This window comes from Cryptomeria japonica, chromosome 1 (assembly GCF_030272615.1).
Source record: "Cryptomeria japonica chromosome 1, Sugi_1.0, whole genome shotgun sequence".
Taxonomy (NCBI): Eukaryota; Viridiplantae; Streptophyta; class Pinopsida; order Cupressales; family Cupressaceae; genus Cryptomeria; species Cryptomeria japonica.
In genome coordinates, this window is record NC_081405.1 from 465,620,753 (window position 1) to 465,648,501 (window position 27,749).

Consider the following 27,749-nt stretch of genomic DNA (forward strand, 5'->3'; position numbering starts at 1 on the left):
GGATCCTCAGTGAAGGACAGGAGCGAAATTTGACTTTTTGAAGTCTCCATCAGGATAATTTTTATGGAATATAACATTTAAGTATAAGAACATTCTTATACTTTAAGTTATATTCCATATATACTTTCAGGATGTTTGAGAGTGGTTTCAGACCTCCAGGAGTTATATTGCAAAATCTAGTTTTTTGAGGTTTTTCAGTTTCCAGACTTAGTCAAATTTTAGGATCGGGACTTTCAGACTTAGCCAAATTTTCAGGATCAAAACATCACTCAAGCAGGACCTGCTATCCTATTGATCTCCCCGACAGCACTCAAAATGCAAAGGCTAACTAACAAAACCCTAAAAGACCTAGAAAACAAACCCTAAAAAGCAAAAAAACATGGGTCTCCATTTGCAATGGGGCGATGTGTGAAAACGTCACAACAGGTCTCTACGTGTGGATAAGCTTCTCGTGGTATGATGTGATTTTGCTAGAATCACAAGGGGACTTACATTCAATGACCTGAACGTCTGATTTGCTGGAATCACAAGTCCTATTTACTAACTGGAAGATAAAGAAATGGCAAAAGATACAAGGTTCAGGAAGTCTACTCTAAGACCTAGAATGCGAGAAGATGGTTGAATGACTAGGTAGAATCCTACTGGGCTGGGTCTCATCATCAGGTTGAACAATTCAACACCAACTCAGTGCAATCTTCTAAGGGATATTTCAAATATGTCCAAATCGTACACCATCAGATACTGATCACCATTCAAGATAATGCGTGAACAACAGAGGTGCTATGACTCGAAATTAAGCTCGTTCTATGCCAGTTGACCACGCAAGGCGCTCTTACAGGTAGCAAAAGGCTAGTGGTTTGGACTAGGTGGATTCCATGCGAGCGCATTCAATAACTTCTTTCATTCAATTTGATTATCTATCATCTAAAATGAAGATTCAACAAGAGACCATGCATATTGCAAAGAAACAACATACTTCACCATAACTTCAATGAAAATGGAGTTTATTTACAATCAATGGCAACAATTTCTTGCCTTGTCCTCCTAATCTACTCTAATTGCTATTCTATCAGCTGACTATTCACTATTTCTAACTATTGACTCCACTACTGACTATCGACTAACTATTAGCCTTTACAAATGGGGAGCCAGGGCTTATATAGTGCTCTCAATACAATTCAATGGCTCAGATCAATATGAGATCAATGGCCGAGATTTTACAATGAAAACCCTAATTAGGGTTTGTTACAACAAACTCAATTCTAGCCAATGAAATAATTGCATTATTTGGACACATGTCTTCTCTGGCATATTCGATCAATGGATAACCGGGGTAGGTACATCGAAGTTTGTGTCATCTTTGATGAGTCGGGTACATTGAATCTGGACATGCTAAGGTGGACCAATCCAACTGGAGGAATCATGACTGAGACGCCACCCTGTCTGACACTTGTAACTTGGTTGATGTTTCAATTTGATGATGTTGAGAAGATAACTTTAATTAACTCTTCTGAAACTATTGGCTCCTTCAACAGACCCTTGCTTTAACCTCTTTTGTCTTTGATGTGCAGGATGGATGGTGTACCTTTCCTTGAAATGCTGGACTGGAAGAGGTCGTCCTTGATGATGCTGGACTGGAAGAGGTCATCCCTGATGATGCTGGACTGGAGGAGGTCATCCTTGATCTGTCCTGGTCTTCTTTCATCTGCAAGACAAACCAAAAGATGATTAAGGTCATATAACGAATTCATTTCAACATAGCATATTCTACCTTAAATCATCAACAAGAAGATATCAAAATGAAGCTTGCTCAAGATTCTTTCCAGGGACAGGCTCTATAAGAATTTCGCCCTGGACCCTTTGGAAGGGTCAAGAGCGAATTTTGCATTCCTGGCTCATTTAGACCTCACTTTCTGACCGTACTTGCTTAGATGCATGCCTAAGGATCCCTATATTCTCAACCAATACCAAGTTTGATGTAAATTTGGGGCAAAAGAGAGGTTTTAAGAATTTCGCTCTGGACCCTTTGGAAGGGTCAGGAGCGAAATTCAAGTTTTAGGCTTGATTTGACACTTTATTTACCTCAATTCACCCTACAGGGCAAGAATACCTCACTCCATCTTCAACCATGACATAGGTATCAAATTTTAAGCTTCACTCAAGGGGAAAATGGTTGATTTGGAGAATTTCGCCCTGGACCCTTTGGAAGGGTCAGGAGCGAATTTCTCTCTTTGCTTGTTTTCCTTCACCAAGGTCCATCTTTTTCACTTTCTACACTTGGACTCTTATCCTTGGATCCTTCTCCCATGCTTGCAACATTTTGTTTGACCTCAAAATGACTAGAAAAGAGAATTTCGCTAGAAATCATGGCCAGGGACAGGACCTATAATGAATTTCGCCCTAGACCCTTTGGAAGGGTCAGGAGCGAATTTCATCCTCTAGCCCAAAATCATCATTTTTGGAGACAACAATCAATTCAAGGGCAATCTCAAGGGCTTCTACCATCTTGGCCTAGGCCTAGCTCGGCACAAATATGAAAGGAATAGGTGGATTTTTCAATTTCGCTCTGGACCCTTTGGAAGGGTCAGGAGCGAAAATCTTGTTTTAGGCTTATTCCTCCATCTTTCAACCTCAACCAACTTCAAAAGGGCAAGAACACCAATCCTCACACTCATGCAAGCTATAAAAAACCCAAGTTTGACTTGACTTTGTAAGGAAAATAAGTGATTTTAGGAATTTCGCTATGGACACTTTAGGAGGGTCAGGAGCGAAATTCATGATTTGGCTCAATTCCTTTAAATTTGATCATCTCTGGCAAGTCAAAGTCACACCTAAGGACACTCCCAATCCTAATTCACCTTGGACCACCCTAGAATTGGCATAAAATTGAGGGAAAAGATAGGTTTTGCACAATTTCGCCCTGGACCCTATGGAAGGGTCAGGAGCAAATTTCCATTTCTAGACTTGATTCTTCATCCTTTCAATCCCAATCTTCATTGCAAGGTAAAATTTCATCTCTTTTTGCCCAAGGAACGGGGTTTTAAGCCCAAGCAAGGTTCAAAATATAGGTTTGCAAGGAATTTCGCTCTGGACCCTCTGGAAGGGTCAGGAGCGAAATTCACCTCCCTGGACAAAATCCTCACTCTTCAATGCTTCAAACATTCTCAAAGGCAAAAAACATGTCCAATCTTCCTTTCATCATGCCTTGGGTGTCAAAATTTGGTCAAACAAGGAAGGGAATAAGGTCTAGAAGGATTTTCGCTCTGGACCCTTTTGAAGGGTCAGGAGCGAAAATCATGATTTGGGCTAGATTGTTCGTTTTTCAAACTTCAATCTTGTTTTGGGAGCAAACATAGATCATTTTCCACTTAAGGAACAAGGTTTTAAGCCCATTCAAGGTAGCAAATGAGGTTTATAGTGAATTTCACTCTGGACCCTTTGGAAGGGTCAGGAGCGAAATTCATCTCTTAGGCAAAATCTTGATCATCCAAAGCATCCAACTCCCTCTCAAAGCAAGAACGTACCCATTCATCCTCCATCATGCAACACCTAGCCAAAAAAAGGAAGAAAACAAGAGCTATAAGAATTTTCGCTCTGGACCCTTTGGAAGGGTCAGGAGCGAAAATCATGTTTTTGACCTTGATTCTTGATTTTTCCAACTTTAATCTTCTTTGGGAGGCAAACATAGGTCGCTCTTCTTGCAGCTCCATCTTGGTCCTGACTTTGGCTAAAGGGAAAATGAGTGTTTTCAAGAATTTCACTCTGGACCCTTTGGAAGGGTCAAGAGCGAAAATCTTGTTTTAGGCTAAAATCCTCCATTTCCTCCACCTCTAGTCATTTCCTTAGGCAAAAATATGTCTAACACTTCCACACATGCCTTAGAAACTAGGAAATTAGTCTTGACAAGTGAGAATTTGAGGTTTATAAGGATTTTCGCTCTAGACCCTTTGGAAGGGTCAGGAGCGAAAATCTTGATTTAGGCTAATTTCCATCATTTTGTAGTCTTAAACCTTCTCTCCAAGGCAAACATGTATCCAAGTCTCCTCAACTATGCCTCAAAAATCCAAAACTTTGGCCATATGAAAGAGCAAAATAGAGGAAAAGGTGAATTTTGATCTAGACCCTTTGGAAGGGTCAAGAGCAAAATTCATGTTTTGATCAAAATCCTCCATTCTTCCACATTCTATCACCTCAAAAGGTAAAGACATATCATTCTCCTTCCAACTACGCCCAAGGAACCAGGTTGGTAGTCTAAGCAAGGATGCAAATGAGGCTTATGAAGAATTTCGCTTTGGACCCTTTGGAAGGGTCTGGAGCGAAATTCCTATTTTAGGCCAAAATCCTTAACTTCACCTCTTTTAGTCACTCCCTAAGGCAAGAACATATCCGTCTACCCCCACTATGATCAAGGAACAAGACTTTCAGTGCAAACAAGGAAGAAAAAGGGGTCTTCTAAGAATTTCGCTTTGGACCCTCTAGAAGGGTCAGGAGCGAAATTCCTCTTTGAGCTCAAGTCCTGGCTTCATTTTCACATTTCTTCATTCAAACAAGTGCCTTTTCCTTCATTCAAACCTAGGAATGGGTTAGCTTATAGTTTGGGTCAAGGTGGAGTGTCTTGTAGAGGAATTCGCTCTAGACCCCTTTGGAAGGGTCAGGAGCGATTAGGCTCTAAGGAAGACTCTTAAAGAAACCCTAATTTTGGGGACCCGTGGACTCACCCTGGCTCAAGCAAACCCTGCTATCCAATGATCCCATTGACAGCACTCATCATGCAAAGGCTAACAGACAAAACCCTAAAAGACCCAGAAAACAAACCCTAGAAAGCAAAAAGCAAGGGTCCCCATTTGCAATGGGGCGATGTGTGAATACATCACAACAAGACCCGAGTCTAAATGGCATCTTGTCAACTAAACTATGTGGAAAGCACATCTAATAATTGCTAAAAATAGCTTCAATTAACTCTTTCAATCTTTACCTCAAGAAATAGTGTTGTCTATGAAGAAGAATGATGTAACCATGCCTTAGTGGATGGACCACAATGCCTAGAATACACCCATGAAAAACAATGCATATCCACTTCCTAAAACTGGTTATATTTGTCATAGCTTAAAGGGAGCATTTTATTTTCTAAAATTGATTTAAGGACTGTATAGTTTTAGGATTACATTATGTAGGAAAATGTGTACAACCACCTTTACCACCAGTCAAGTTCTTGTTCTACTTACAAAAACTCCGACCATTTTAATAGAAAAGGCAAATAATCTTTTCAATCCTTACTTTGTGGTGGTTCTCTAGATGACATTTTGACTTTTACAAAGAAAAGCATTATTATTAGCAGCATGTTCATCTAATATGATGCATCCATTATAACCAAATGCCTATCTGCATCCTCTATCACAAAATGCCTCCTAGAATACAGTCATGATAGAAGATGCATATCCACTTTCCCCAAATGATTATTTTTTCCATAGCTTAAAGGGGCATTGTATTTCCTGAAATCGATTAAGGACAAGATACTCTTAAAAGAATAGTATGAAGGAAGACATATATAACACAATCTTATATTTTGTCAAAGGGATTATGGTTAGGTTGTAAGGCCACTTGGTTCTCATGTTGGAGACTAGGGTTTGATTCTCCAAAAGGGCATCTTAGCACTAATGGGTGTGTTGGAGTGATGTTATTGCTTTGGTGGTGGTGTGCGGTAGGCTCACAGGCGATGAAGGGGTAGTGCAAGTAGGTAAAAGGAGTAGTTACCTTATAGAAGAAGATAGAAAGAGAAAGAATTCAAGCTCTGGGAGGAAAGGATGAAGAAGAAAAATGTGGATACCTTGCAGGAGGAGAAAGAAAGCAAAAAGTAAAAGAGGTTTTCAACTACAGGATCACATGAAGGAGAAATGTAAATCCAGCAGCAACTTTACCCGAGACCCACTACTTGTAAGGGGTTAAGACCCCATTAACAACCCTCACTAAATAATCTAAAAATATCCTGCACTTTTAAGCTATGCTACCCAAAGTTTCCATGGCAAGGACAGCGGTGGGCAGCAGGACGTATTTCCAAAAAGGCGATTTTTTTTAACAATTTTTAGGGGATGACAGTACAGCTATAAAAAAAATAGGGAATTTTTAAAAATATAAAGAGATTTCCAATATTCATATCATAACATTGATAAAGCATTAATCATAGACATTATAAAAGCATAATGCATAACATTGGACTTGAACTTAGATTTCACATGAGAATTAACAAACAAATTAACAAAATTTAAATTCTTTCATTGTCAATGAACATACATATTATCTATGAATTACAACAAAATACCCAAAGTCTGCAACTTTCAACTACAAAATGACAAAAACATAGAAAGTACATCACTGCCCCCAATCAGCAGATGCATCTGGTAGGTCTATATCAAAATTGGAGTTCGAGTCTAACTCACTGTCAGTATAAGGGGCTGCCTCAAGCAACAGAACCCCAACCAATCCCTCATCAATCTGTATAGCATCTTTGGGATCTACATTCCAACGTAAGACTGGAGTCTAGCAATATTGAGGAGTTTGTCAATCATGTAGCCGCAAGGCACTATGTATGGCCACCAACTTCTCCAATCGTCAAGAGATAAGGTTGCTCCTTTTGACTGACTAGATGAAGCTATATGTAGACCAATTCCTCTCTAAAATTGAGAAACTGGCAACCTATGAAAGAAGGCAAATCACAAGTATCCTCGACTTTGGTGCATCCTTGCCATGCCATGTCCACCATTCAACAGGGTCAGTTTGAGAAAATGTACCTATATCCATCCTCGCCTCTGGTTTGCTTCAGGTTGGACCATGGAGATTGATAAATGCAAGCCACTGTGTGAAGAAAAGCAGATTCCTCTTCAATATACATTTTTCAAAGGGGCCTTCATGAGCCCTTATTTCACCTCTTCATCATGAGACGGAAGCACTCTTCCAAGCTTAGCTACATAACATTTGCAATTTAGACCATAGGCTGATATAGGCTCTCGTCTTCACCACTAGTTATTCAAGAGTAAACCACCCAAGCACCAATTGACAAAAAAAATGATTCTTAACTTACAATCATTTTTTATGAGATATAATTATTGCTTACAAAATTTTGAAGGTGTTCTTTGCAGCTGCTTGGTGGTAAGATTAGGATAGGAATACCCCAAATCTTCGAAAGCTAACCCACCACATTTTGTCTCAACTTTGTAGCACTTCTAGATGTGAATGAAACTAGAGTTGGTTTGAGGCCATTCACATATAGCATCACATCAACCTAAAACATCTCAATGACCTCATCTTGTGCAATACAACCTTTGCCTTCATGCAAAAGGAGTGGACACAACTACTCAGAAGCCAATTGACACAGATGAGATTGATTCATATAGCATTTGGACTACAACAGATGAGGATGCCCCATGTTTATAGAAGACCAGATTGTTGATTTTAAGCAGCAAGCAAAGGATGATGTAGCAGAAGCAACAAACAATGGATCAGATGACATTATAGTGAATGGCAGTTTTACCTTCTAGTTATAGGGTGTCGCTGCAACCTTCTAGTATGAAAGGTGAGCTGCAACTAACTACAAAAAATAGGCCCCAAACCATCACTAAAATGCATACAAGGAAGAGAAAATTGTAGATTGTTGTGATTTGCATGGATTTCAATCATCATAATACATTGCATATTTATCAACCATTGTATTTGCACGATGATGCAATATTGTTCTCCTTTTGCATTTAAATCTAATAGAAAAAATTTCCCCAATATTTTATAAACTCATTTGCTACATCCTATGACTATACTTCACATTAAATTTATGTTTTGTGAAGGAATTTGACTGTTTTTTAAGTTGTCAAGTTTATGCTGAGACAGCAAGTCCAAATCAAAGTTGGGTCTATTGAGTTTGGAAAGTTGCACTTATTTGAACTCTAGGTGAATTCGTTGAGGGAGGTTGTATAAAGTCACCTTTCCATTTTATATACCATGTCAAGTTTAAGAGAAGCCAAAATCAAGTGGTAACATTGACTTCATGTCCCTTGAGTTATCACCTTGAGACATCCTCGGACAATACCATATTATGATTTATGTATTGGATGACCTTGTATTGGCATGTAAGTACAACCAAAATCCTGCCATGATATTTATTTAGATGCAGATCAACACCTAAAAATGATTCTTCTTTATTAAGAAGAATTACTATGATACATGAATACCTGATCTAAATCATGATTTTCTCTAATAATATGTGATTCTTTTCCTTTTCCAAGATTGAATAATAGTGTTTGCTTATTTATTTGGTGCAAAAATACAAGAAATATCTTTAGACATCCCCTAAACTTACTTCGTTATGGCGACAATTTCCATGTTAAAAATGCACAGATTCTATGTTTAAAATCAATGTTCACACTGAGGAAATATGAAATAAACCCAAAAGCATGCATTACTACATAATGATATCCTATCTCATAGAGTTCGCCAAACTTCATTGTAAAAAATTGAAATTTAGCCAATTCCATGAAGAAAAACAAAGAGATCATTCAAATTTGTCATTAGATTTGTTGGCAGCAAATTTTGGTGAATTTATTTTTAAAAGCCCAAAATCATTTATGCTATTGAATAAAATCATTATCAATTCCTTCCCTGTTTTTCTGTATCTTTCCTGTTCAATATGAGTAATTTGGAATTTGTCATGAGTGGTTTGATGATTTTTTGTGTAATTTAAAACTATCACATAACCCTCATTGAGACCTCTATATGGTTGCACAGATTCAAAGGTGCTAAGTTGGTTTAAAATGCCACAGATTTAATAGAAGGTTTGCAATCCCCCTCTCCATCAACTTAAAACTGCACACATGACATCTACTCAGACATATACCGCATCATCAATTTCTTCCCTTTATGCCCGTAGTGTAAGCTATCAATAAGATGACCACTCAAAACCTGTCTCTTAAGTCTCCGACATAAACCATAAACACATCCATCATCTTCGTCAGCAGCTTCCTCACCTAATTGTTAATCACAATTGAACCAATCTGCATCATCTACAGGTACAAAGAAAATTAAATTTCACAAAGAGAAACCTTGATACAATATGCTTAGAGACTCATTCAGCCACGATTGCCTTCTCCCAACTGTCAGGGGGTTTAACAAGATTGTATTCCATTATTGACATTCAGAGATAAAATGAAAGCCACTAAAAGGCAAAATCAAGACTATTTAAGGAATGTTAGGAATATTATTATAATGGTTGCCATTTACATTTTAGATTTTTTCGGATTTTGATCCTTTTAAACTTAGCTGTACATGACAAATAGTTATACAGATATTTATGTACAAATGTGAATATACCGAAAAATCTGTATGCATGTTAATTAATATGAAATAATAGCTCAAAGATAATAATAATTAAATTTAATTATTAAATTTTTTTCAATTTCCCAATTTTCATCAGCTAGCAAATTTAATTTGAACTTTATCCTTGCCAAACATAAACACAAACATTGTAACTTAGATGATGTCCATATAACTAAAGCTTCCAATCTCTATTAGCATGACAACTGGTAAATTCTATAGATATCGTTCTTAGATTTTTTCTTCAATAATAACGAATTTATCAAAATGATTAGCTCATTCATTCCAGCAAATGAGTAACATATTGGTTTACTGTTTTATTTTTTAATATAATATATGGATAGCCAGACAAGGACAAAAAATGCCAAAAGAATTTACTGACACTACTAGTGGATTGTTAAATCCAGATGTAAACAAAAACTAAACAAAATATGCATAACCAAAAAAGGCTAAATCCCAACCCCAAAGAAATTACTGAACTACAATATCTTGTGTAAAATATAGACTGTAAGAAGTACTAAACTTACTGACGGACTCCATCATATTCTTTCATTGTAAGATCTAGGAGATCATTTGTCAGAAGAATGACATGTTCTGGCAGAGAGATGCTGTCATCAAGGCGATACTTATGGTATCCTGATTGAGATGCCCGCCATGTATTATGCATGTCTGCTTTATCTATCAGTGCCCACCTGGGTCTAAATAAAACAAACAATGTATCAGTATAATCCAAACAACACATTCCTCTTAATGGAAGTCCATAAAATGTTACAATGAAATATGGAGATATGTTACCTCCGTTTTCCTTGAGTATGAAAACCAGTAATATAGTTTATGGAAGGTTCGTTTATCGCTGCAGGGTCCAATCTTCCAGCATGTATGTGAGCACGATAGTTGTTTGACCACTCTGCATATTCCAGGCTCCCTAAAAGAGTAGATTACATTGTATGTTAGAATATAAGGAAAAGTACAGGTTGACATATGAAGAAGCCAGTGAACTTAAAGTTATTAAATTATATAAATCAGCCCTACTACATGAAATAAATATGTAAAAATAGCATACCATAGTTTGCCAATGCATCCAGAATATCAACAAGAAGTTCCAGCAACATGCTATTGTCTGCACTATGCGTTAATATATATCTGTGGGATACAAGGAGCTCGAATAATTACCACTGATTCATAATATGTATACTTCAAAACCTGAAAATTTATGTTCCTAAAGTACACATAGTTTTGATTAGATAAGGCAGCAAGGGCCTGAACAAATTACATCACAGCTATAGAAGCAGAACAAAAAACCACTAAAAGTGAAACAGCCGAAAAAGGCAGACAAAACAAATCTCACAAGAAGTGAGACGGAGACCGGTGAACAGCAGCAAAACAATTTAAGTACACATAGTTAAAATGACCAATAGTTCGCAGTTTAAGTCCACTAACTTGCAGGTGATATCAATTGTCTCTGCAGTTTCTTGTCTCAATTCTACAGTACCGATGCTTACACCGGCTGCTCCCCAAATAAATGCAGTATTATGTTTCTCATTTTCATGTTTCCCATCTCTTGGCATTGGATTAAAATCAGGTAAGCAAGACCGAACACCTTGGAGGGATGCATCAATTTGCAGAAGAATTACCCTCAAATGTTGTTTATCATATCCTACACATAAAACTTGCTTTCAGTTTCAGAATTCCAATGGCATGCAATGGACCATTACATAAATATCCTCTACAAACAAGAGAAAATAACATTACTGTCAATAAGTTAACAATTGCAATTATAAAAACATCACCAAGAATGTGAAAGAAAAATAGCATTTAAGTTATCTCTTCAAAAAGAAAACAAACAATACAACTCTTCATTTCTAATCTGTACTACACTTTCATTAACTTAAGTTAAATCCTAAGTTGTAGGGTTCGCCGGGTTCAGGGCCTGGTACTGGACCGGTTCAATTTGGTTTCGTGTCCTAGTCCGGTTCGCCTTTGGGTTCGACCAGGGTTTGTACTTGGGCCAGCTGGTTCGTCCAGGGCTAACCACCTGGGTGCCCAAATTTACATTTTTTTTTTGCAAAATTTTATAAAATTTATAGCAACGAGTTGAAACTTGCAAATTTGTGTGATTGTTTTGCAAGTTATCATGCAGGTTTAAGACTTAAAATTATTAAGAACAAAAACAGACAATTGATAGATTTATTCATATTATTAATGTTTGAAGCAAGATAAAACAGAGCAGCAAACAATTGAGTTCTGACCTCTTACTTGTTAACCTTATACAATGTACTAGAGCAATGCTCAATCACAACAGCAAAACACCCATGCATTAGCTAATTCTGATTTACAATCCTCGGCTTATGAAAAGCAACATAAATATTCAGTTTCCTGAGCTCACTTTCTTGAAACCTCATTCTTCTTCTTCATCATCATCTTCAATGGCATTAGATGTTTCCGTGAAAGACTTTTGTTGTTATTCTTGACTGCTATTGCATTTATTCTTGACTTGCAATTAGTCTTTCATCTTCTTAGTGCTATTCTTGACTGCAATTGCATTTATTCTTGACTGCTATTGCAAGAAGAAGAAGAATCGATTAGATAATTTAAACTTAGTGTAAAGTTCCAATTGTTACAAGTTGAGTTTTGAAACAATGATACTTGAACTTGATATTATCATTTTAATATTTTGATGTTGAACTTGAAGTATATGATTGTATGAACTATGATCATGATGCTATGATTACAAGTTTATGGTGTTTTTGTTGTTTATATGATATTATGTTGCATTCTAATCTTAATTCATGCTTATATATATGTTTTTGTACAAACGAACCCAAACCCCATTTCAAAGTTTTGTCATACCGGCAAACCGGTTCTTCAAACCATAACCGGCAACTTAGGTTAAATCTTTGTATTGCTAAAGAGATAGCAGTCCTAAGTTACCAATTCAGATATGGATACAGATACGGAATCGACCAAAAAAAAAAAAAATTCCTAAGGGTACGGGTACAAGTACATCTGTACACACACACACACACACACACACACACACACACACACACATATTATATATATGTTCAAACATCAAAATTATAAAATATAATTATATAAACTATTACTACCATTATTGATTATTACAATGAAACAATCCATATAAATATGAAATATACAATGTAACTTTCCATACATAAATCATAAATCCATAATTGCCAATGCCAATAAATATTCATATATCGTAAATGTAATATCATATTCATAATTTGCAAAAAAGATATTCAAGTTTCAAAATGTGAAAATGTCATGACACAATAAAAATTCAAATTACAAGCCATCAATGGGATTTAAGCTTCATATTCATCTTCATCTGAAGCATTGAACCCAAGTCCAAGTTCATCAATTGGTTCTAATACAGCATCAATTGAACTACTATTGATTGGAATGCCACTCCCACTAGGCAGGACCCACAAAGGACCCAGCTGCCTGGGAGGAACCCAGGTGGAATCTATTAACATGGCTAAAGTCGAATTATCAACTCTCTCTGGTCAACACAGAATAGAATGCTGAGTATCCTATCCTCTCTTGAATAAGGAAATCCCTAATGTTGTTTTGGATGATCAAAGGGGACAACCTCAAGGTTCCAAATGTCAGGTCTTGACTGTGGGATAACTCAATGGTTTGATGTGTTTTGTTGCTAACACAAGGGGGCTTACGTATGCAACAAGTTGGCCTGCATTCGACAATGTTGCGATTCTCAAGCTGGGGGAATAAAAAGCAAAAGCATAGGGTTTAGGAGACCTAAGTACAGTGGTAGTAATGGTTGGTGCTACAGGTAGACAGATATCCATAAACTAAATACTTGTTTCGCCAGAGACACACTCACAACTCAACAAGAACAGTGCAAGCTCCAAAGGACAAATGGATTTTCAGACTATGGGGATTCATCCAGGCACCCAATTCTGGCGCAACCTAAAACAAATACCCACGGTAGAACTAAGCACAGTAGTAAGGTTCAGACTAACCATACACAGTGACCTACAATCAGCAGGGCCCCAACGGTATGAACCATAAATACATCAAATACCCTCACACTTCACTATTAAAATCACTAAACTCTAATTCTAACCAGCTGAAGGGAAACCATGCAAACAAAAGAAAACCAAAATAACCAACACCATACTTCAATTTTCATATATTGGTACCAACTACCATTACAACAATTTCTTACGGCACTCCTATTCTACTCCTAATCTATAAACAGCATCTAACTATTCTAACCTCTTAACTCCTAAAAATGTAACTAATTCTAACAAATTATAACCCTTTACAAAGAGAGGCACTGGCCTTCTATAGATTTTACATTTCAGATTAATGGCCAGGATTGACTACATCCAATGGCTGCAATCTACCTTCTAGAAGCATGGCAGCTTTAACCCATGCCTAGTAACTTGCAGTTGTCCTCCCAACCACCTTCTCAGCTACCTCCAACTATTTGGCATCAATCTGGTCAATTAGATGGCTGAGGAATGACTCACTTGTGTCCCCTTGTTTTAAATGCATTAAATGAGGCCCACAGGCAATCGTTTTACAATGAGGCAAAAATTCAGTTTTTATAAATAAACAGATTTTCTAGAATCCTCTATTGTGCGATTTTTGAGTGTATACTTCTGCAGCATTCTGAGTGTAATCACTAACCTTTAATCTCAAAAGAAGATTGCTTTTATATTTTTGCATTGCGGTTGTATTCTTTGTCTGGTTGAATTGATGATCACTATGCTTGTGCTTCACCTTAACTTTCCAGCTTGATCACGATCATATCTTCAATTTGCACTTTAGGTTTCCTCCTGATTCCTTTCAATGACATCGATCTCTAAAAGCGAATTCAAATTGAATCAATCACCTTGAAAAATTAAATTAATTTTGACAAATATTAAACGCTTTCAAGGCGACGTTGGGCTTCGCTCTGACAAGATGATCACGCCACTTAGCCTTTCGAGGGAAAAACTCGTCTTTGCAATCAAAATTGCGAGTTTGAACACCCTTTTATTTTACTTGATTTCGCCCCCTCAAATTTTTTTAAGAATACAACTTGTTGAGTTGGTGAGGGGAGAATTTCAGCTTTTTAAGGGAAATTGTGAAAAGTCGACTCCCTCTTTTCTTCTTTTTTAATTAGCCGAAATTCGGTCATTTGAGGCAAAATGGGAATGTGATTCCTTTTTTTTAAAACACCCTTTCCTTTATTTGCAAAATCACAATTTAGCCGATAAGGGAAGAAATTCGGCTTTTTGAGGAAAAGTGTCAAAAGGCACTTTAGCATTTTTGAAATGCCACCTTTAAATGCTTCGATTTTTTATTCATGTTGAGGCTCTATTTTTTCAGCATATTATCAGCTTTTAGAGGCAAAAAGAAAGGCGAAATGATTTTTGTTTGAAGAAATAAAGTTTGAACTTTATTTATTCTTTCCTTCAAAATTTACGTTTTGGGATATTTTCGGCCTTTAAGGGAAAAATACAAACTTTCCCTTTTCCTTTATTCTTTCAACTTTCATTTTGCATATAAGGGGAAATTTCGGCAATTTAAAGTGAATTGCAAGAGGGCAATAATAAAGGCTTCAAAAAAAAACGTAATTATACATATCTTTTTCCTCAACTCGGCAATATAAGTCATATTGGGTCCCTGTCGACCTTTGTAACTAAAATATCATTCAAATCTTTATCTCCCTTTCATCGACATTTAAAAAAAAAACACAAATTGCCGATATTTTGCCAACATTTTTGATGGGTTATGTAGGCTTAGGTTTTTTCTCAGCAATTTTAGAAGCTTTGAAAGAGCGAATTTAGGCGTATTTACCAAGTTCGAACTTACCCTATTTCAAATGTCCAACCATTCAGTATTTTGCCGGCAATTTAAAAGTCAAGGAAGACAAAGAACATGATTGATGCCACCAGGAAGAATGCACGAACTCTCTGTTTTGCATATGAAGGATTTAGTTCGGCGAATGCAAAGGGAAAGGCGAAAACGACTTTCATTTTTTTATTTTTTTTCGTCCATTGTTTACATCACTTGGTCTACGATTTGGGAGCCTTCAGCATATTTTTGGGCTTGGAAGGGTGGTTTTGACTGACGTGATGAAGGATCGATAGCAAAGAAAAAGAATCGATTTGTCTAAGAAAATCCAAACCCACTTCGTTGTCCTGGATCTACGCTCGAATCCTCATTTTGCTTGGACCGACACGATTTTATCAACACTAGAGGGCGAAAAGACAAAAGGCGATTTCACACATTAGTTTGCATTCACCAAACATTGGCACCAAAGAGACCTTTTGCATTCCTATCAGGATTTCTAACTGTCATGATATTCACCACAAAATTCTCTTTCTCTCTTTTCCACAAGAAGACTACAGGCATGGGCGTCCCCGTCAAGGTCGGGGTGTGCCATGCAGAGCACAACAAAATCAACGGGGACCAAGCTCAGACCAAGACTCGTAAGGAATTAGGACCCAATTCCAAGGCTGCCAAGGCGATCCCGGTAGCTTAGAGAGATACTCTTATTATAAATAAAAAGTAAATTGCCCCTTACAACGTTAATTTAGTACAAACTGGTTGTAAGTATAGATTAATGTTATCAAATTTCCATGATCCATGCTATAATTCTTTTGATGCTTTTGGATTCGATTGTGTGAAATTTTTTATCATCAATGTTTCGAATCACTCCACGATTCATCATCAGGATGAGAGTTACAAGGAGGTGAAAGATGGTAAGTTGCAGATCTAGGCTGAATATAAATTGAGAGAGAGGAGAGAGAGAGAGCACGCGGATTGAGGAAGGGAATAAAAATAGAAAGACTCACAACTAGAGACAACTAAGAAAAAAGCACACACAGAAAAAGAAAGAACACGGGAAAAAAACAACATGACGAAAAGAACATCCATATATATGTGTGTGCGTGTGCGCGCGCGTGTAATTAAATATTTTATAAAAAAATAATAACTATATATATATAAAATAAGGAAATATATGCATATATAATATTATAATATTTCATTACAAATATATGTAATGATATATATTGATATATATTTGTAATGAAATATTATAATATTATATATGCATATATATAAAAGAAAGAAATATATGCATATATAATATTATAATATTTCATTACAAATATATATCAATATATATGTGATGAAATATATTTATATATATATATATATATATATATATATATATATATATATATAACAGGCTATAAAAAATAACTAATAAAAGCAAGTTAAGTATAAAAAGCTAAAATAAAAAGACAATAACAAACAATGCAAGAGAACTAGAGGAAAAAGCAGACAAAGCACAAAAAAGGGGCCACAACAAAAAGGCAAAGGGAGCCAAGAAGGATTGAGGCACCAACCATTGTCACGATTGAGATTGGTCAGGTGATTATTGATGACAATGGCCTCCTTAAGTTTCCTTTTGAAGAAGTTTTCTTCCTTAAAAAGGATTTGAGTGTCCTCTAAACAAATAAAATGCTTGGTGGCTAAGGAGTGCTCTGCTAAGGCCGATTTGAGAACACGCTCGTGCTTAATGTCTGCTTCTCCGTTGTACAGCATGAATGTTCCAGAACCTACGTGGTGTGTACTTCTCCGCTACAACATGAATGTTCCAGAACCAACACGGTGCATGCAGACCAGCAACGGCTCTTCCCCTACTCAGCTAGGTACGTCTTCCTCTAACTGTGATTACCAATCGCTATCTTTTCCTTGCATTTATTAATCTGAGGTTCCTTGCATTTGTGACCGCGTATCTTTTAAGTTTAGCAGACCTTGAGCCCCTCTATTGACTTCCCTCTGCCCCTCTCCTTCCCTTTTGGCTTGTTCTGCTTCCTGCTTTTCTCTTCCCCTCCACATGTCCTCCTTGAAAGAGTCTACATCTTCCACCGATGCTAGTATTTCTAGCTCTATTTGTTAAGCCAATTCCCTCATTGGGATCTCAAGGTCCCCTACTCCCTCGCGTTCTCCTTCCATCTCGAGCCATACCTTGGCGCCCCCTTCCCCTCCTCTTGTCTTGGGCAGTGTGTTGCGTCCTAAGTCCTCTTTCAATCCCCTCTTGTCTAGCAATTGGGAGTCTAAGCTTGCCATCAACTTATCCCATGCCAACTTAGACCCCTTGCTTTTAATTTTCTTAAGCGAGGATTGGGCTTTGCCGTGACTCCGCATGCCATCCCTCTGGTGGACTTCCTCATTGCTATTGAGAATGCAGTCCACGCTCTTCCTACTGACGTTGCTCAGGAGGTGAGGCAACATTGCTTCGTAGCTCTACGGTGTGCCAAACCACCTAAATGTAGCATCCCCAAAGCGGAGATATGGGCCTTTAAGAGACTTATGAGCAATAATGACCTCATTATCTCCAAAGCGGACAAAGGCAATGGCACAATCATCATGGACAAGTCTGACTACCTCTCCAAAATGCATAACCTTCTTTCAGACTCCAACAGCTATAAAATTGTCTCCCGCAATCCTTGTTCCAAAATTATGAAGGTCGTCAAATCAGCTATTTCTAGCTCTTCTTTTGATAATGCTACCAAGCAGCATCTTCTTCCTTCAAAGGAAGTGACCCCGCGAATCTATGGGGTCCCTAAGATTCATAAAGAAGATGTTCCCTTGAGGACCATTGTTGACACAATTGGCTCTCCAACTTATAAATTGGCCTCCTTGCCAAAGTCATCTATCCTCTTGTGGGTAACTCTGATTCATTCGTCAAAGATTCTTCGCATTTTGTCCAAATTATCAAGGAGTCCAGTTTAGATAGTCACGATCTCCTTATTAGCTTTGATGTGATCTCTCTCTTTATCAAGGTCCCTGTCCCTGACTCCATTGAGATCATCAAATGCAAGGCTAATGCAGAGATCGCCTCCTTGGTTGAGTTATGCTTGAGGTAGACTTTCTTTGCTTTACAAAATGTCATCTATGAACAAGTGGACAGAGTGGCCATGGGTTCCCCCCTCTCTCCTGTCATAGCCAACTTATATATCGAGCAATTTGAGACCGTGGCCTTACATTCCTTTCCCTTGAAGCCGAAGTGGTGGAAACGTAACATGGATGACACCAATGTTTGTTGGCCTCATTGTCTTGACAAGTTGGAGGAATTTCATACTCACCTCAATAACATCGCTCCATCCATCTCCTTCATCAAGGAACTCGAATCTAATAGCCAGTTGCATTTCCTTGATGTCTTAATCTTCAAGAAATCGGACGGCTCTATTGGTCGTCCAATACCGACCTTTATCTCCATTCCTCTTCTCATCACCACCCTAGCCAAAAATTTGGGATCCTCAAAAACCTTGACTTAAGAGCCTACCGAATTTGGGAAACCGATAACTTGAACCAAGAGTTGTCCCACCTTCGGCAAGTCTTCAAGTGGAATGGGTACACGAATAGGCAAATCTCTAGAGCATTCCACCAAGCCGAATCTTTTCTCCATTCCTCCTGCAATCACTTGTCCTCTCAATCTTCTTTTTTCATGAGTGTGCCCTTCCTTTTGTGGAAGAAATTTCCCACAAGATTTCTAAAATTCTCACCAAGAAAGGTCTTCGTTGTGCATTCAAGCCATGTTTGACCTTGAAAAGGTGTATTCCCCCTCTCAAAGACCCTAGGGATATCTATTCAGAATCGGGGGTTTATAAGGTCAATTGCTCTTGTGTCACCCCATATATAGGGGAGACAGGTTGTTCTTTTAACACTAGAATCAAGGAGCACAGTGTAGACATTAAGCACGAGCGTGTTCTCAAATCGGCGTTAGCAGAGCACTCCTCAGCCACCAAGCATCATATTTGTTTAGAGGACACTCAAATCCTTTTTAAGGAGGAAAACTTATTCAAAAGGAAACTTAAGGAGGCCATTGTCATCGATAATCACTCGACCAATCTCAATCGTGACGATGGTTGGTGCCTCAATCCTTCTTGGCTCCCTTTGCTTGATGCTCTAAGAGGCCCCCAACATTAGCTTGTTTTTCCTCTCTGCTTTGTGTCCTCTCCCTTTGTTCCTTTTCTTCTTTCTCCCTTCTTTCTATGTGTTCCCTTAGCTCTACCAGCTTTTTGTTGTGGCCCCTTTTCTATGTTTTGTCCGTTTTTTTCTCTAGTTCTCTTGCATTGTTTGTTATTGTCTTTTTATTTTAGCTTTTTTATTCTTAACTTGCTTTTATTAGTTATTTTTTATAGCTTGTTATATATATATATATATATATATATATATATATATATATATATATATATATGTACATATATATATATATGTACTTATATATATGTACATATGTGTGTGCGTATACATATTTCATTACATATAATATATATTTGTAATGAAATATTATAATATATATCAATATATATGAAATATGTATAGATATACATATACATATATTTATGCATATATATATATATAGAGATTTATGCATATATATATATGTATATATATGTGTATATATATATACATATTTCATTACATATATATTGATATATATTTGTAATGAAATATTATTATATTATATATGCATATATTTCTTTCTTTTATAAAAGAAATATATGCATATATAACATTATAATATTTCTTATATGCATATATAATATTATAATATTTCTTATATGCATATATAATATTATAATATATATATATATATATGTAAATGTATAGATATACATATACATATATATATGCATATATATATATATATATAGATTTATGCATATATATATGTAGGTATGTATGTATGTATGTATGTATGAATATATGAATATATATATATACATATTTCATTACATATATATTGATATATATATGCATATATAATATAATAATATTTCATTACAAATATATATCAATATATATCATTACATATATTTGTAATGAAATATTATTATATTATATATGCATATATTTCCTTCTTTTATATATAGATATATTTGTCCCCTATTTATTCTTTGTTTGTTTTTATTACGTACTTTTTGTGTCCCCTATTTTATTCATTGTTTGTTTTTATTAGTTACTTTCTGTGTCCCATTTTTATAAATTTTGTTTCCCATATATATATATAGTTATTTATTTTTTTATAAAATACACGCGCACATATATATATATGGATGTTGTTCTTTTCGTTATGTTTTTTTTTCATGTGTTCTTTCTTTTTCTCTCTTTTTTTTTTGTGCTTTTTTCTTAGTTGTCTCTAGTTATGAGTCTTTCTTTTTTTATTCCATTCCTCAATCCGTGTGCTCTCTCTCTCTCATCTTTATATTCAGCCTAGATCTACAACTTACCATCTTTCACCTCCTTTGAACTCTCTGTAATGTCCCCTTTTCCACTCTAGTTTGTTTTGGGGTATGTTGGCCAATTCTGAGACCCGTTGGTCAGTCAGAGGCAGAATTAGGGTTTCCTATTTTCTAGGAGGATGTTTCGGCATTTTTGATGTCTTGCATGTTGGAGTTTTTCAGTTTGGGTTTTGGATTCCTTCTGTAGTACCTTTGTTGCAGACATGAAAATTATTGTAATGCTCAATAGTAATACTATCAACAAGTTATATTTGAAATTGCTCTTCGTTTCCCACTGAACAAGTGGAAGAGGCTAGCTTGCCACCTATATCTTATTTTGTATCACTGTCCTCCCGCTACATAAGCGGTAGAGTTGATTCTTAATTTCATTCCCAGTCCTCCCGCTGGATAAACGGTTGAGTGATTGTTATTTCAGTTACTTGGCTTGTCCTTGGTTGGTTTACCGTCAGGTGATTTCTTCAGTATTTTTGTCACTCGTTGTATAAGCGGCAGGGGTTGGCTTGTCACCCAAGCATTGTAATATTTCCAATTATTTAAAACTAATGATCCCCTCAACACTGTATGCTCTCACCTTCCCATATTGGGCACTTTGTGATCAGAAAGTGGATAGGTTACAATTTCAATATTATTGTATTTTCGATTTCCTAACCTTAACAAGTTCTTGTTGTGTTGTAACTAATCAAAAAACATTGTGGGGATAGTACAGTGGTATCAGAGCCGGTTTTCCTAGCAGCCTGTGTGTTCAATTGATCAGAGCACAAGTTCTTCTTGCCATCCTATTGGGTCGTGTTTTTTTGGTTGGTTGCATATCAGAGTTTGGAAGAATGTCTACCACAGATAAGTCTATGTGTGAGTTAATGCAAGGATTGATTAATTTGATGAAGGATCCAGATATTAAAAGGGGGTTTGTAAAGGCTCTTGCAAAATCCAAACACAAGGAAGAGTCTGAAAATAATATCTTTAACACAAAGACAAATGATGGAGTTGGTGCTTTGACACATAACTTTGAGACAGTACTTCATGAAGATTCTTTGGTGATGCATGCAACTACTGTTGATGAGGTTATCATTCATGAACAAGAAAAATCAGTAGCTGAGGTTGTGTATGATGTGTTCCTTAATGTTTCTTATGGAGCTAGTGACAGTGTTGAATGCACTCAAAATCAGTAGCTGAGGTTGTGCATGATGAGTTCCTTAATGTTTCTTATGGAGCTAGTGACAATGTTGAATGCACTCATGTGATTCAAGAGGAAGAGAAGATGAAGATTAAAGAAGGTACTATAGAACCAGCTACGATAGATCAGCCACAAGGAGGTGTGAATTCTTTTGGTTCCCCTCTAATTGAGTCTAGCGTTGTTTCAACACCTTCACCTCATCTTGGCAAGGAGTCAAACCATAGTTTGAGATTTGTTGATTATGATGATGTTCACCAATTAGCTAAAAATGATGATGAGACCAGCTTTGAAGAGGAGGAACATAAGACTTGGGGCACCCATGGAGTCACTCTTGAAAGGTATGACAAAGATTCTAATTTTGGTATTCATCATAGCAGCTTGGAAAATCAGTTTGTGGTTTCCAACGATAACCCATTGTTTGAGATGGGTATAGAGAAGACATATGACAATCTAGTTTTTGAGTGGGAAGATGGAACATCACTCGGTTCTAGCATTGCTCTTGGTGAGAATACCAATGTGTGGAAACCAAGAGAAGATTCAAGATCTAAGTTGGATGATGCTTGGAACTATGGTGAGCACTTTTTAACTAAACAAAGTAATCAGCCTTTTAGCATTTCGGATCCAGGTGTAAAAGAAACTAAGTTTGAAAAGGATCCAACATGGAATGAATTTACTTTTGATCCTAATATTGTATTGGTTTTAAAGAACAATGTTTACATAAAAAGATGGCATTGATGGTGTTGCTGACATAACTGATTTATCAATGCATGTTGCTGATCTTGAGCATAGACATAGTGGCCTTGTTGATCTAGATTCACAGTTCATTGTTGAGGTTGATAAAGAAGAGGCATAGGTGAATTGTGACAGCCTAGAAGACTTTGATGCCCAGTGTCATAGTTGTGATTTTGGCATTCATTATAACAGCAATACAATTGCCTTGCATGATTATGATTGGAAGAATGAAATGTTGGTCTCTTCTGAAAATGAAATACACACTTTATCTAGACAGGATGACATTAGAAGCCTAGTTGAAAAATTCATCTTCATGACACCAAGAAACCAATGTGAACAAATTGTTCCCCTTGCTGATTTGCACATGAACAAGAACACAATGGAAGGAATAAAATTGGTTTTCTTACACATGATGCATGATAGAGATGTTGCCACCAAGTTTGCAGATGAGACTTCGTCTTTGAATAAGCAATTGAGGGGAGAGGTTAGTCAGCTCACCATTAAACTTGATTCCACTAGACTTACTTTCAAAAGTGTCCAAGAGACACTTCTTGAAGCAAATGATCAGCTCTATGAGGCCAAACATTTAAGAGAGCAAGAGAATAGAGAAATGGCCAACGAGGTCAATCAGGTAATGGAGGAGCTTGATTGCATTCCGGAAGAGTATGATCTTTCTCTTTGTCCCCTAAGATCAGAAAAAGTGATTTTGGAGCAGCAGAATGTTTGGGTGGAGCATGCCTATAATAATAATCAGCAGGTTGATAATCCGTTGTTTGATACAGATACTGATTGGACATTTGTTAATCCACTTTTCAAGTTTGATGTGGAAATTCCTGTTGACTTCAGTGATGAGGGTGGGTCACATTGCAGAGTTTGGGACCTAGGTGCAATTTGCAACCATGAGATATTGTTTCAAAATTGGAGCATTGATCAAATGCATACTCTTGGGCATCTTCTTTGGAAAAGAATGGATGAAATTTTCAAATTTGGGCTTGTTGATTGGTTGCAGATTAGTTACTTCACTTTATGGTTTTCTCTCATTCAAGGGAGTTGGTTCAATTTCTTTGGTCATGCAAGTAATGGCTTTCAATTGCAGATTGCTTGGAGGTGTTTTCCTGTCACCTTTGATTTATTTTTGAGCATTGGAATGCTCAGCTTTCTTGCTTATACATGGAAAATTCATTGGTACTACTGTTGTCCTCTATGTAGAGCACTTCAATCAGATTGCACTTCATTGATTTCAATCATTTACAGCAATAGTTATTGTTTATTTCAGACCTTCCAAACTCAAGGAGTTCTCTTTAAAAAAGGTTTATGTTGTAAACTTTCCTGCAAAGTTGGTCCAAGAAAGTGAACTTTTTATGCTATGGCTCATATTTCAAAGAGCCTTGGAGTTGTGACAATGAGTGTTAGCACTACTGTCCACAATCTGATCATCTTACACATGAGTTCAGATTCTGATCAGCAGATGTAATTGATGGTTCCTTTTGCTCATCAACTAGTGGATTGGGAAGATATTCTGAGCAAAGGATGGTTCTATATGGAGTTGGAGTCACTAGAGAGGATATTTCCAGCCTTGGACGTAAGTAGATGTGTTGTTTTGGATGACGATTTCTTGTGTTGCAATAGTTGTTCATCTTCTTCGAAGCTGATTTTCCTAAGATCGGGTCTCAAGTCAATTCATTTCAGACTTGGTGGGCTGCTGGTGTACTCTTTTTCAAACTTCACAGTCTCCTAACAAGACGGGTTTATGGTCTCAGATGAGAGGTATGGCGAGTTGGGGCAATCAGTATCCGTGTATGGGAAGTGTTCAAGTTCTAACTAGTGGTTATCCTTATGCCCTCTCTTCTTATGTTTGGGAAAGTGAACCTTTGCTTTCTTTGGTTCACCATTCTGAGGTGTTTGGAGTGGGAACTGTAAGAGTTTTCAGAAGTCTCCATGGTTCTATCAAAATAATTCAATTGAGGCCTAGTAGATTCATGTGGAGTTATGGGAATGAGTTTGTTGAGCTCTTGCAAATGATTGTTTTCCTCCTTGTAGGGAGATTTGGAGAAGTCACATTTACAGTCATGGCTCTGCTTGACACCTTGGGGAGATATGTTGTGGAGTTTGATTGTGGGTTCAGTAGACTTAATTGTTGGACACAATGCACCACTGAGAGGGGGGTGAATCAGTGGTTCTCAAACTTTTCTCTTTAACTATACTTATGAGAGTATACCGATTAACAGATCTCAAGGAATGCAGACTTACCGATTAGTGAGGAGACTAAACACAAATGCATTCACACAAAGGGACATCACATAACACCAGTATGTACGAGGAAAACCCAAGATGGGAAAAACCTCGGTGAGCAATGTTGTTGGAGACTACTGCTCCAATCCAGCCTCACAATGAAACTCTGTTACAATGTTTAGGGCACCAACCCCTAATTTAGGGCACCAACCCAAGGAGCATCAACCCCTAACTGATTTATGGGCTACAACCCAAAGGAGCTACAACCCCTGCTAGTTTATGGGCACCAACCCAAAGGAGCTACAACTCAGTGATTACAATGATAACTTCAAATACAAGATTAGTCATACTGTTACAAGTGAATCTTGTAACCATTTCATATACCTCACTCTATCAAAGAGAGACCTCTGCTGCACCGGTTCACTCTTCTTCTACTCTCATTTGTTGTTGTATTGTCGGTAAACTCTACCGGTTCACCTCTACTCTTCTTTTGCTCTGTTGGATCTCCTCCTCACTGCTCTACTCTTCAGTCCTCTCAACTGTCTTCCCGCTGGTACAAGTTTCGGCCGGTTATCTCCTCAAATGCACTCTAGCTGCTAGACCGGTTGCTCGAACCATACCGGTTAACCCTTTGTTAAACCCTATTACCAGTTTAACCTTCACTCCCTCAGTCACTGCTATCCTTATCTATTTTCCCTCTTACTGATCTATCTCTCTCATGCAGCACTCAATCGCTTTGCAGCAGCTCTATCTTCTTTCCTTCAACAACAACCCTCAATGATTTTGGCTTCCTTATTTATAACCTAGTTTTCCCGCCAAAAGCCAATTCAAAAACATGGGCAATTAGGGTTTCCTCATCAACCTCGAGGCAAACCAAATCCAATCAAATCTTATCCGATCTGATCGCCCAGACAGTTGTTTGCTCATCACCGCCATTGTCGTGCCTTCTTGATAACACCTTCTATCTTTGGCAATCTGCTTTTTAACCCGTCAGCTGATTTCTTGGTCAATCACCAAGATTGGTCTTGTAGTTTCCTTCATCTACCTCGATCTCCTCAATCACTCTGAGCTGGCTCTCTGTTGTCCTCCAGACCTCGAGCCACAAACCTCTACAGCGGTTCTGCAACACATCCCATAATTTACGGGATCTACCATTAATGTCGACCAACTCTGTAACTACCTCGTCGGTGCACATTCCATCTACATTGCATGCAATTCCACCACCTTGACACCACGTGGCATCCATGTCGACAAACTGCCAGCTTGGATCGGTGTCGGTTCAGACAGGATCATCGACCAAACACTCAACCGGTTCTTCTTTTCTGTCGGTTTACTAACCCTGTCGGTATCTTACACTTTACTAGTTAACCTTCATGTCTGCACTTTGTTGAACTGTCGATGGAATACCTTAACCGGTCACCAGACATGCCTATCCATAGCATGCTCATTCTCATCAAGTGGGAAGTCTTTTGCATCTGCACCTTGTCCATATTACCGGTGGACTTACATACCGGTAAACACTCTTGATGACACCATGTCATCAACCTTCAACAAACTCCATCTTCAATCCGGCCATTTTCCTCTGTCTGAATCTGCTTAGCCTTGCCTTCTCCCTGATCAGCTCGGATCATATCTCAACCGATTTGTTAGAGTGACAAACCCATCACTCTTCATCTGCACCGGCATCCCAATCATGCCTTCTCTGTTGGTCCAGTGCATAACCCTAATTTCATGCACTCAGGGCATTCCTTTGTTTCACCGGGAGATCCGGTGTGAGCCTTAAGACACTTGCCTTTATCTCTTCTTCCTTATCTCACAGAACTATAATGCACATTATGCATAATAGGAGATAAGCTTCACTTACCAGTGGAGTGACACCTTGTTATCTACATCCTGCACTGCACTCATGTGACTTCCCTGCAGCACTTCTTCAAACAGGCACACGTGATCCAATGTGGGCACATTCATTGTCAGTCATCTCTTCACATGGTGACTGCATCTTCATCCGGTGGGAGTCTTGTTGTTCTGCAAACTCACAGCATATCGGTGACCTGTTCATTCTTCTCCTTTGGTGTTTCATGTGATTTAGGTAACATTCTGCATCTTCATCACAAACAACAGCTCAAGCACCTTGCCCATCCTGCTTGTACAATGGTCATGAGCTTGCCAGTTGGCAACTACACACTGTCAACACAACACTTATCAGTTGACATATTCTCCTTACTGGTGATACACTATACTGGTAACCTTACCCTTTCATCCATACAAGTCAGGCACTAACTTGTGTATTGGTGACTCCAGTGATCATTCTTCTGAATGACATTCTCTTCCTTACCTTACCGGTGTTCTGCAACACAAGGTGATATCAAAGATATCTCATTTTGTACTCCTTCATGACAGTGTTGCACATACATCTCTCATACCGGTAGTCATCCCATACCGGTTGACATCAATGACAACACAATGCCAACATTAATTTCCTATTGCCAAGGCTTGTGATAGACAGTGGCATTGTTGATAATGATTACTCAAAGCTTTATGGGCATGAGATTTTGCATGATATGGATTTCAATCATTCAAGATTTTTCAGTTTGAATATCATGTATGGTAACATTTTGGAGTTACAAGGGAGGTTAGTGTAGTTTTGGCGTGATGTTTCCACTTATGTGATTAGAGTGGCGTAGCATTGGCATGGTGGGTTCTTCCTAAGATGGACATGGGACCCTGGGATCCTACTTGCTTTGGTGAGGATCAATAAAAAAAAAAAATTGGAGTTGTGGTGGCATTGCTTGAGGACAAGCAATTTTGGGAAGGGCGGACTGTAATATCCTCTTTTCTACTCCAGTTTATTTTGGGGTCTGTTGGCCAATTCTAAGACTCGTTGGTTAGTCAGAGGCAGAATTAGGGTTTCCTATTTTCTAAGAGGATGTTTCGACATTTTTGATGGCTTG

The 27,749-nt window shown here is 37.6% G+C and overlaps 1 protein-coding gene across 2 annotated transcripts in view; it reads right to left on the reverse strand.

Moving 5' to 3' along the window:
- LOC131071611 (proteasome activator subunit 4) overlaps nt 1–27,749 on the reverse strand; it is a 200,706-nt gene that overhangs the window by 76,559 nt on the left and 96,398 nt on the right. For both annotated transcript variants that reach the window (XM_058007535.2, XM_058007527.2), the window contains exons 18-21: nt 10,798–11,014; nt 10,421–10,500; nt 10,153–10,282; nt 9,885–10,055 (exon numbers count right to left, since the gene is read on the reverse strand). In XM_058007535.2, the coding sequence (XP_057863518.2) occupies nt 9,885–10,055; nt 10,153–10,282; nt 10,421–10,500; nt 10,798–11,014 (598 nt within the window). The remainder of the gene's footprint in view (nt 1–9,884; nt 10,056–10,152; nt 10,283–10,420; nt 10,501–10,797; nt 11,015–27,749) is intronic.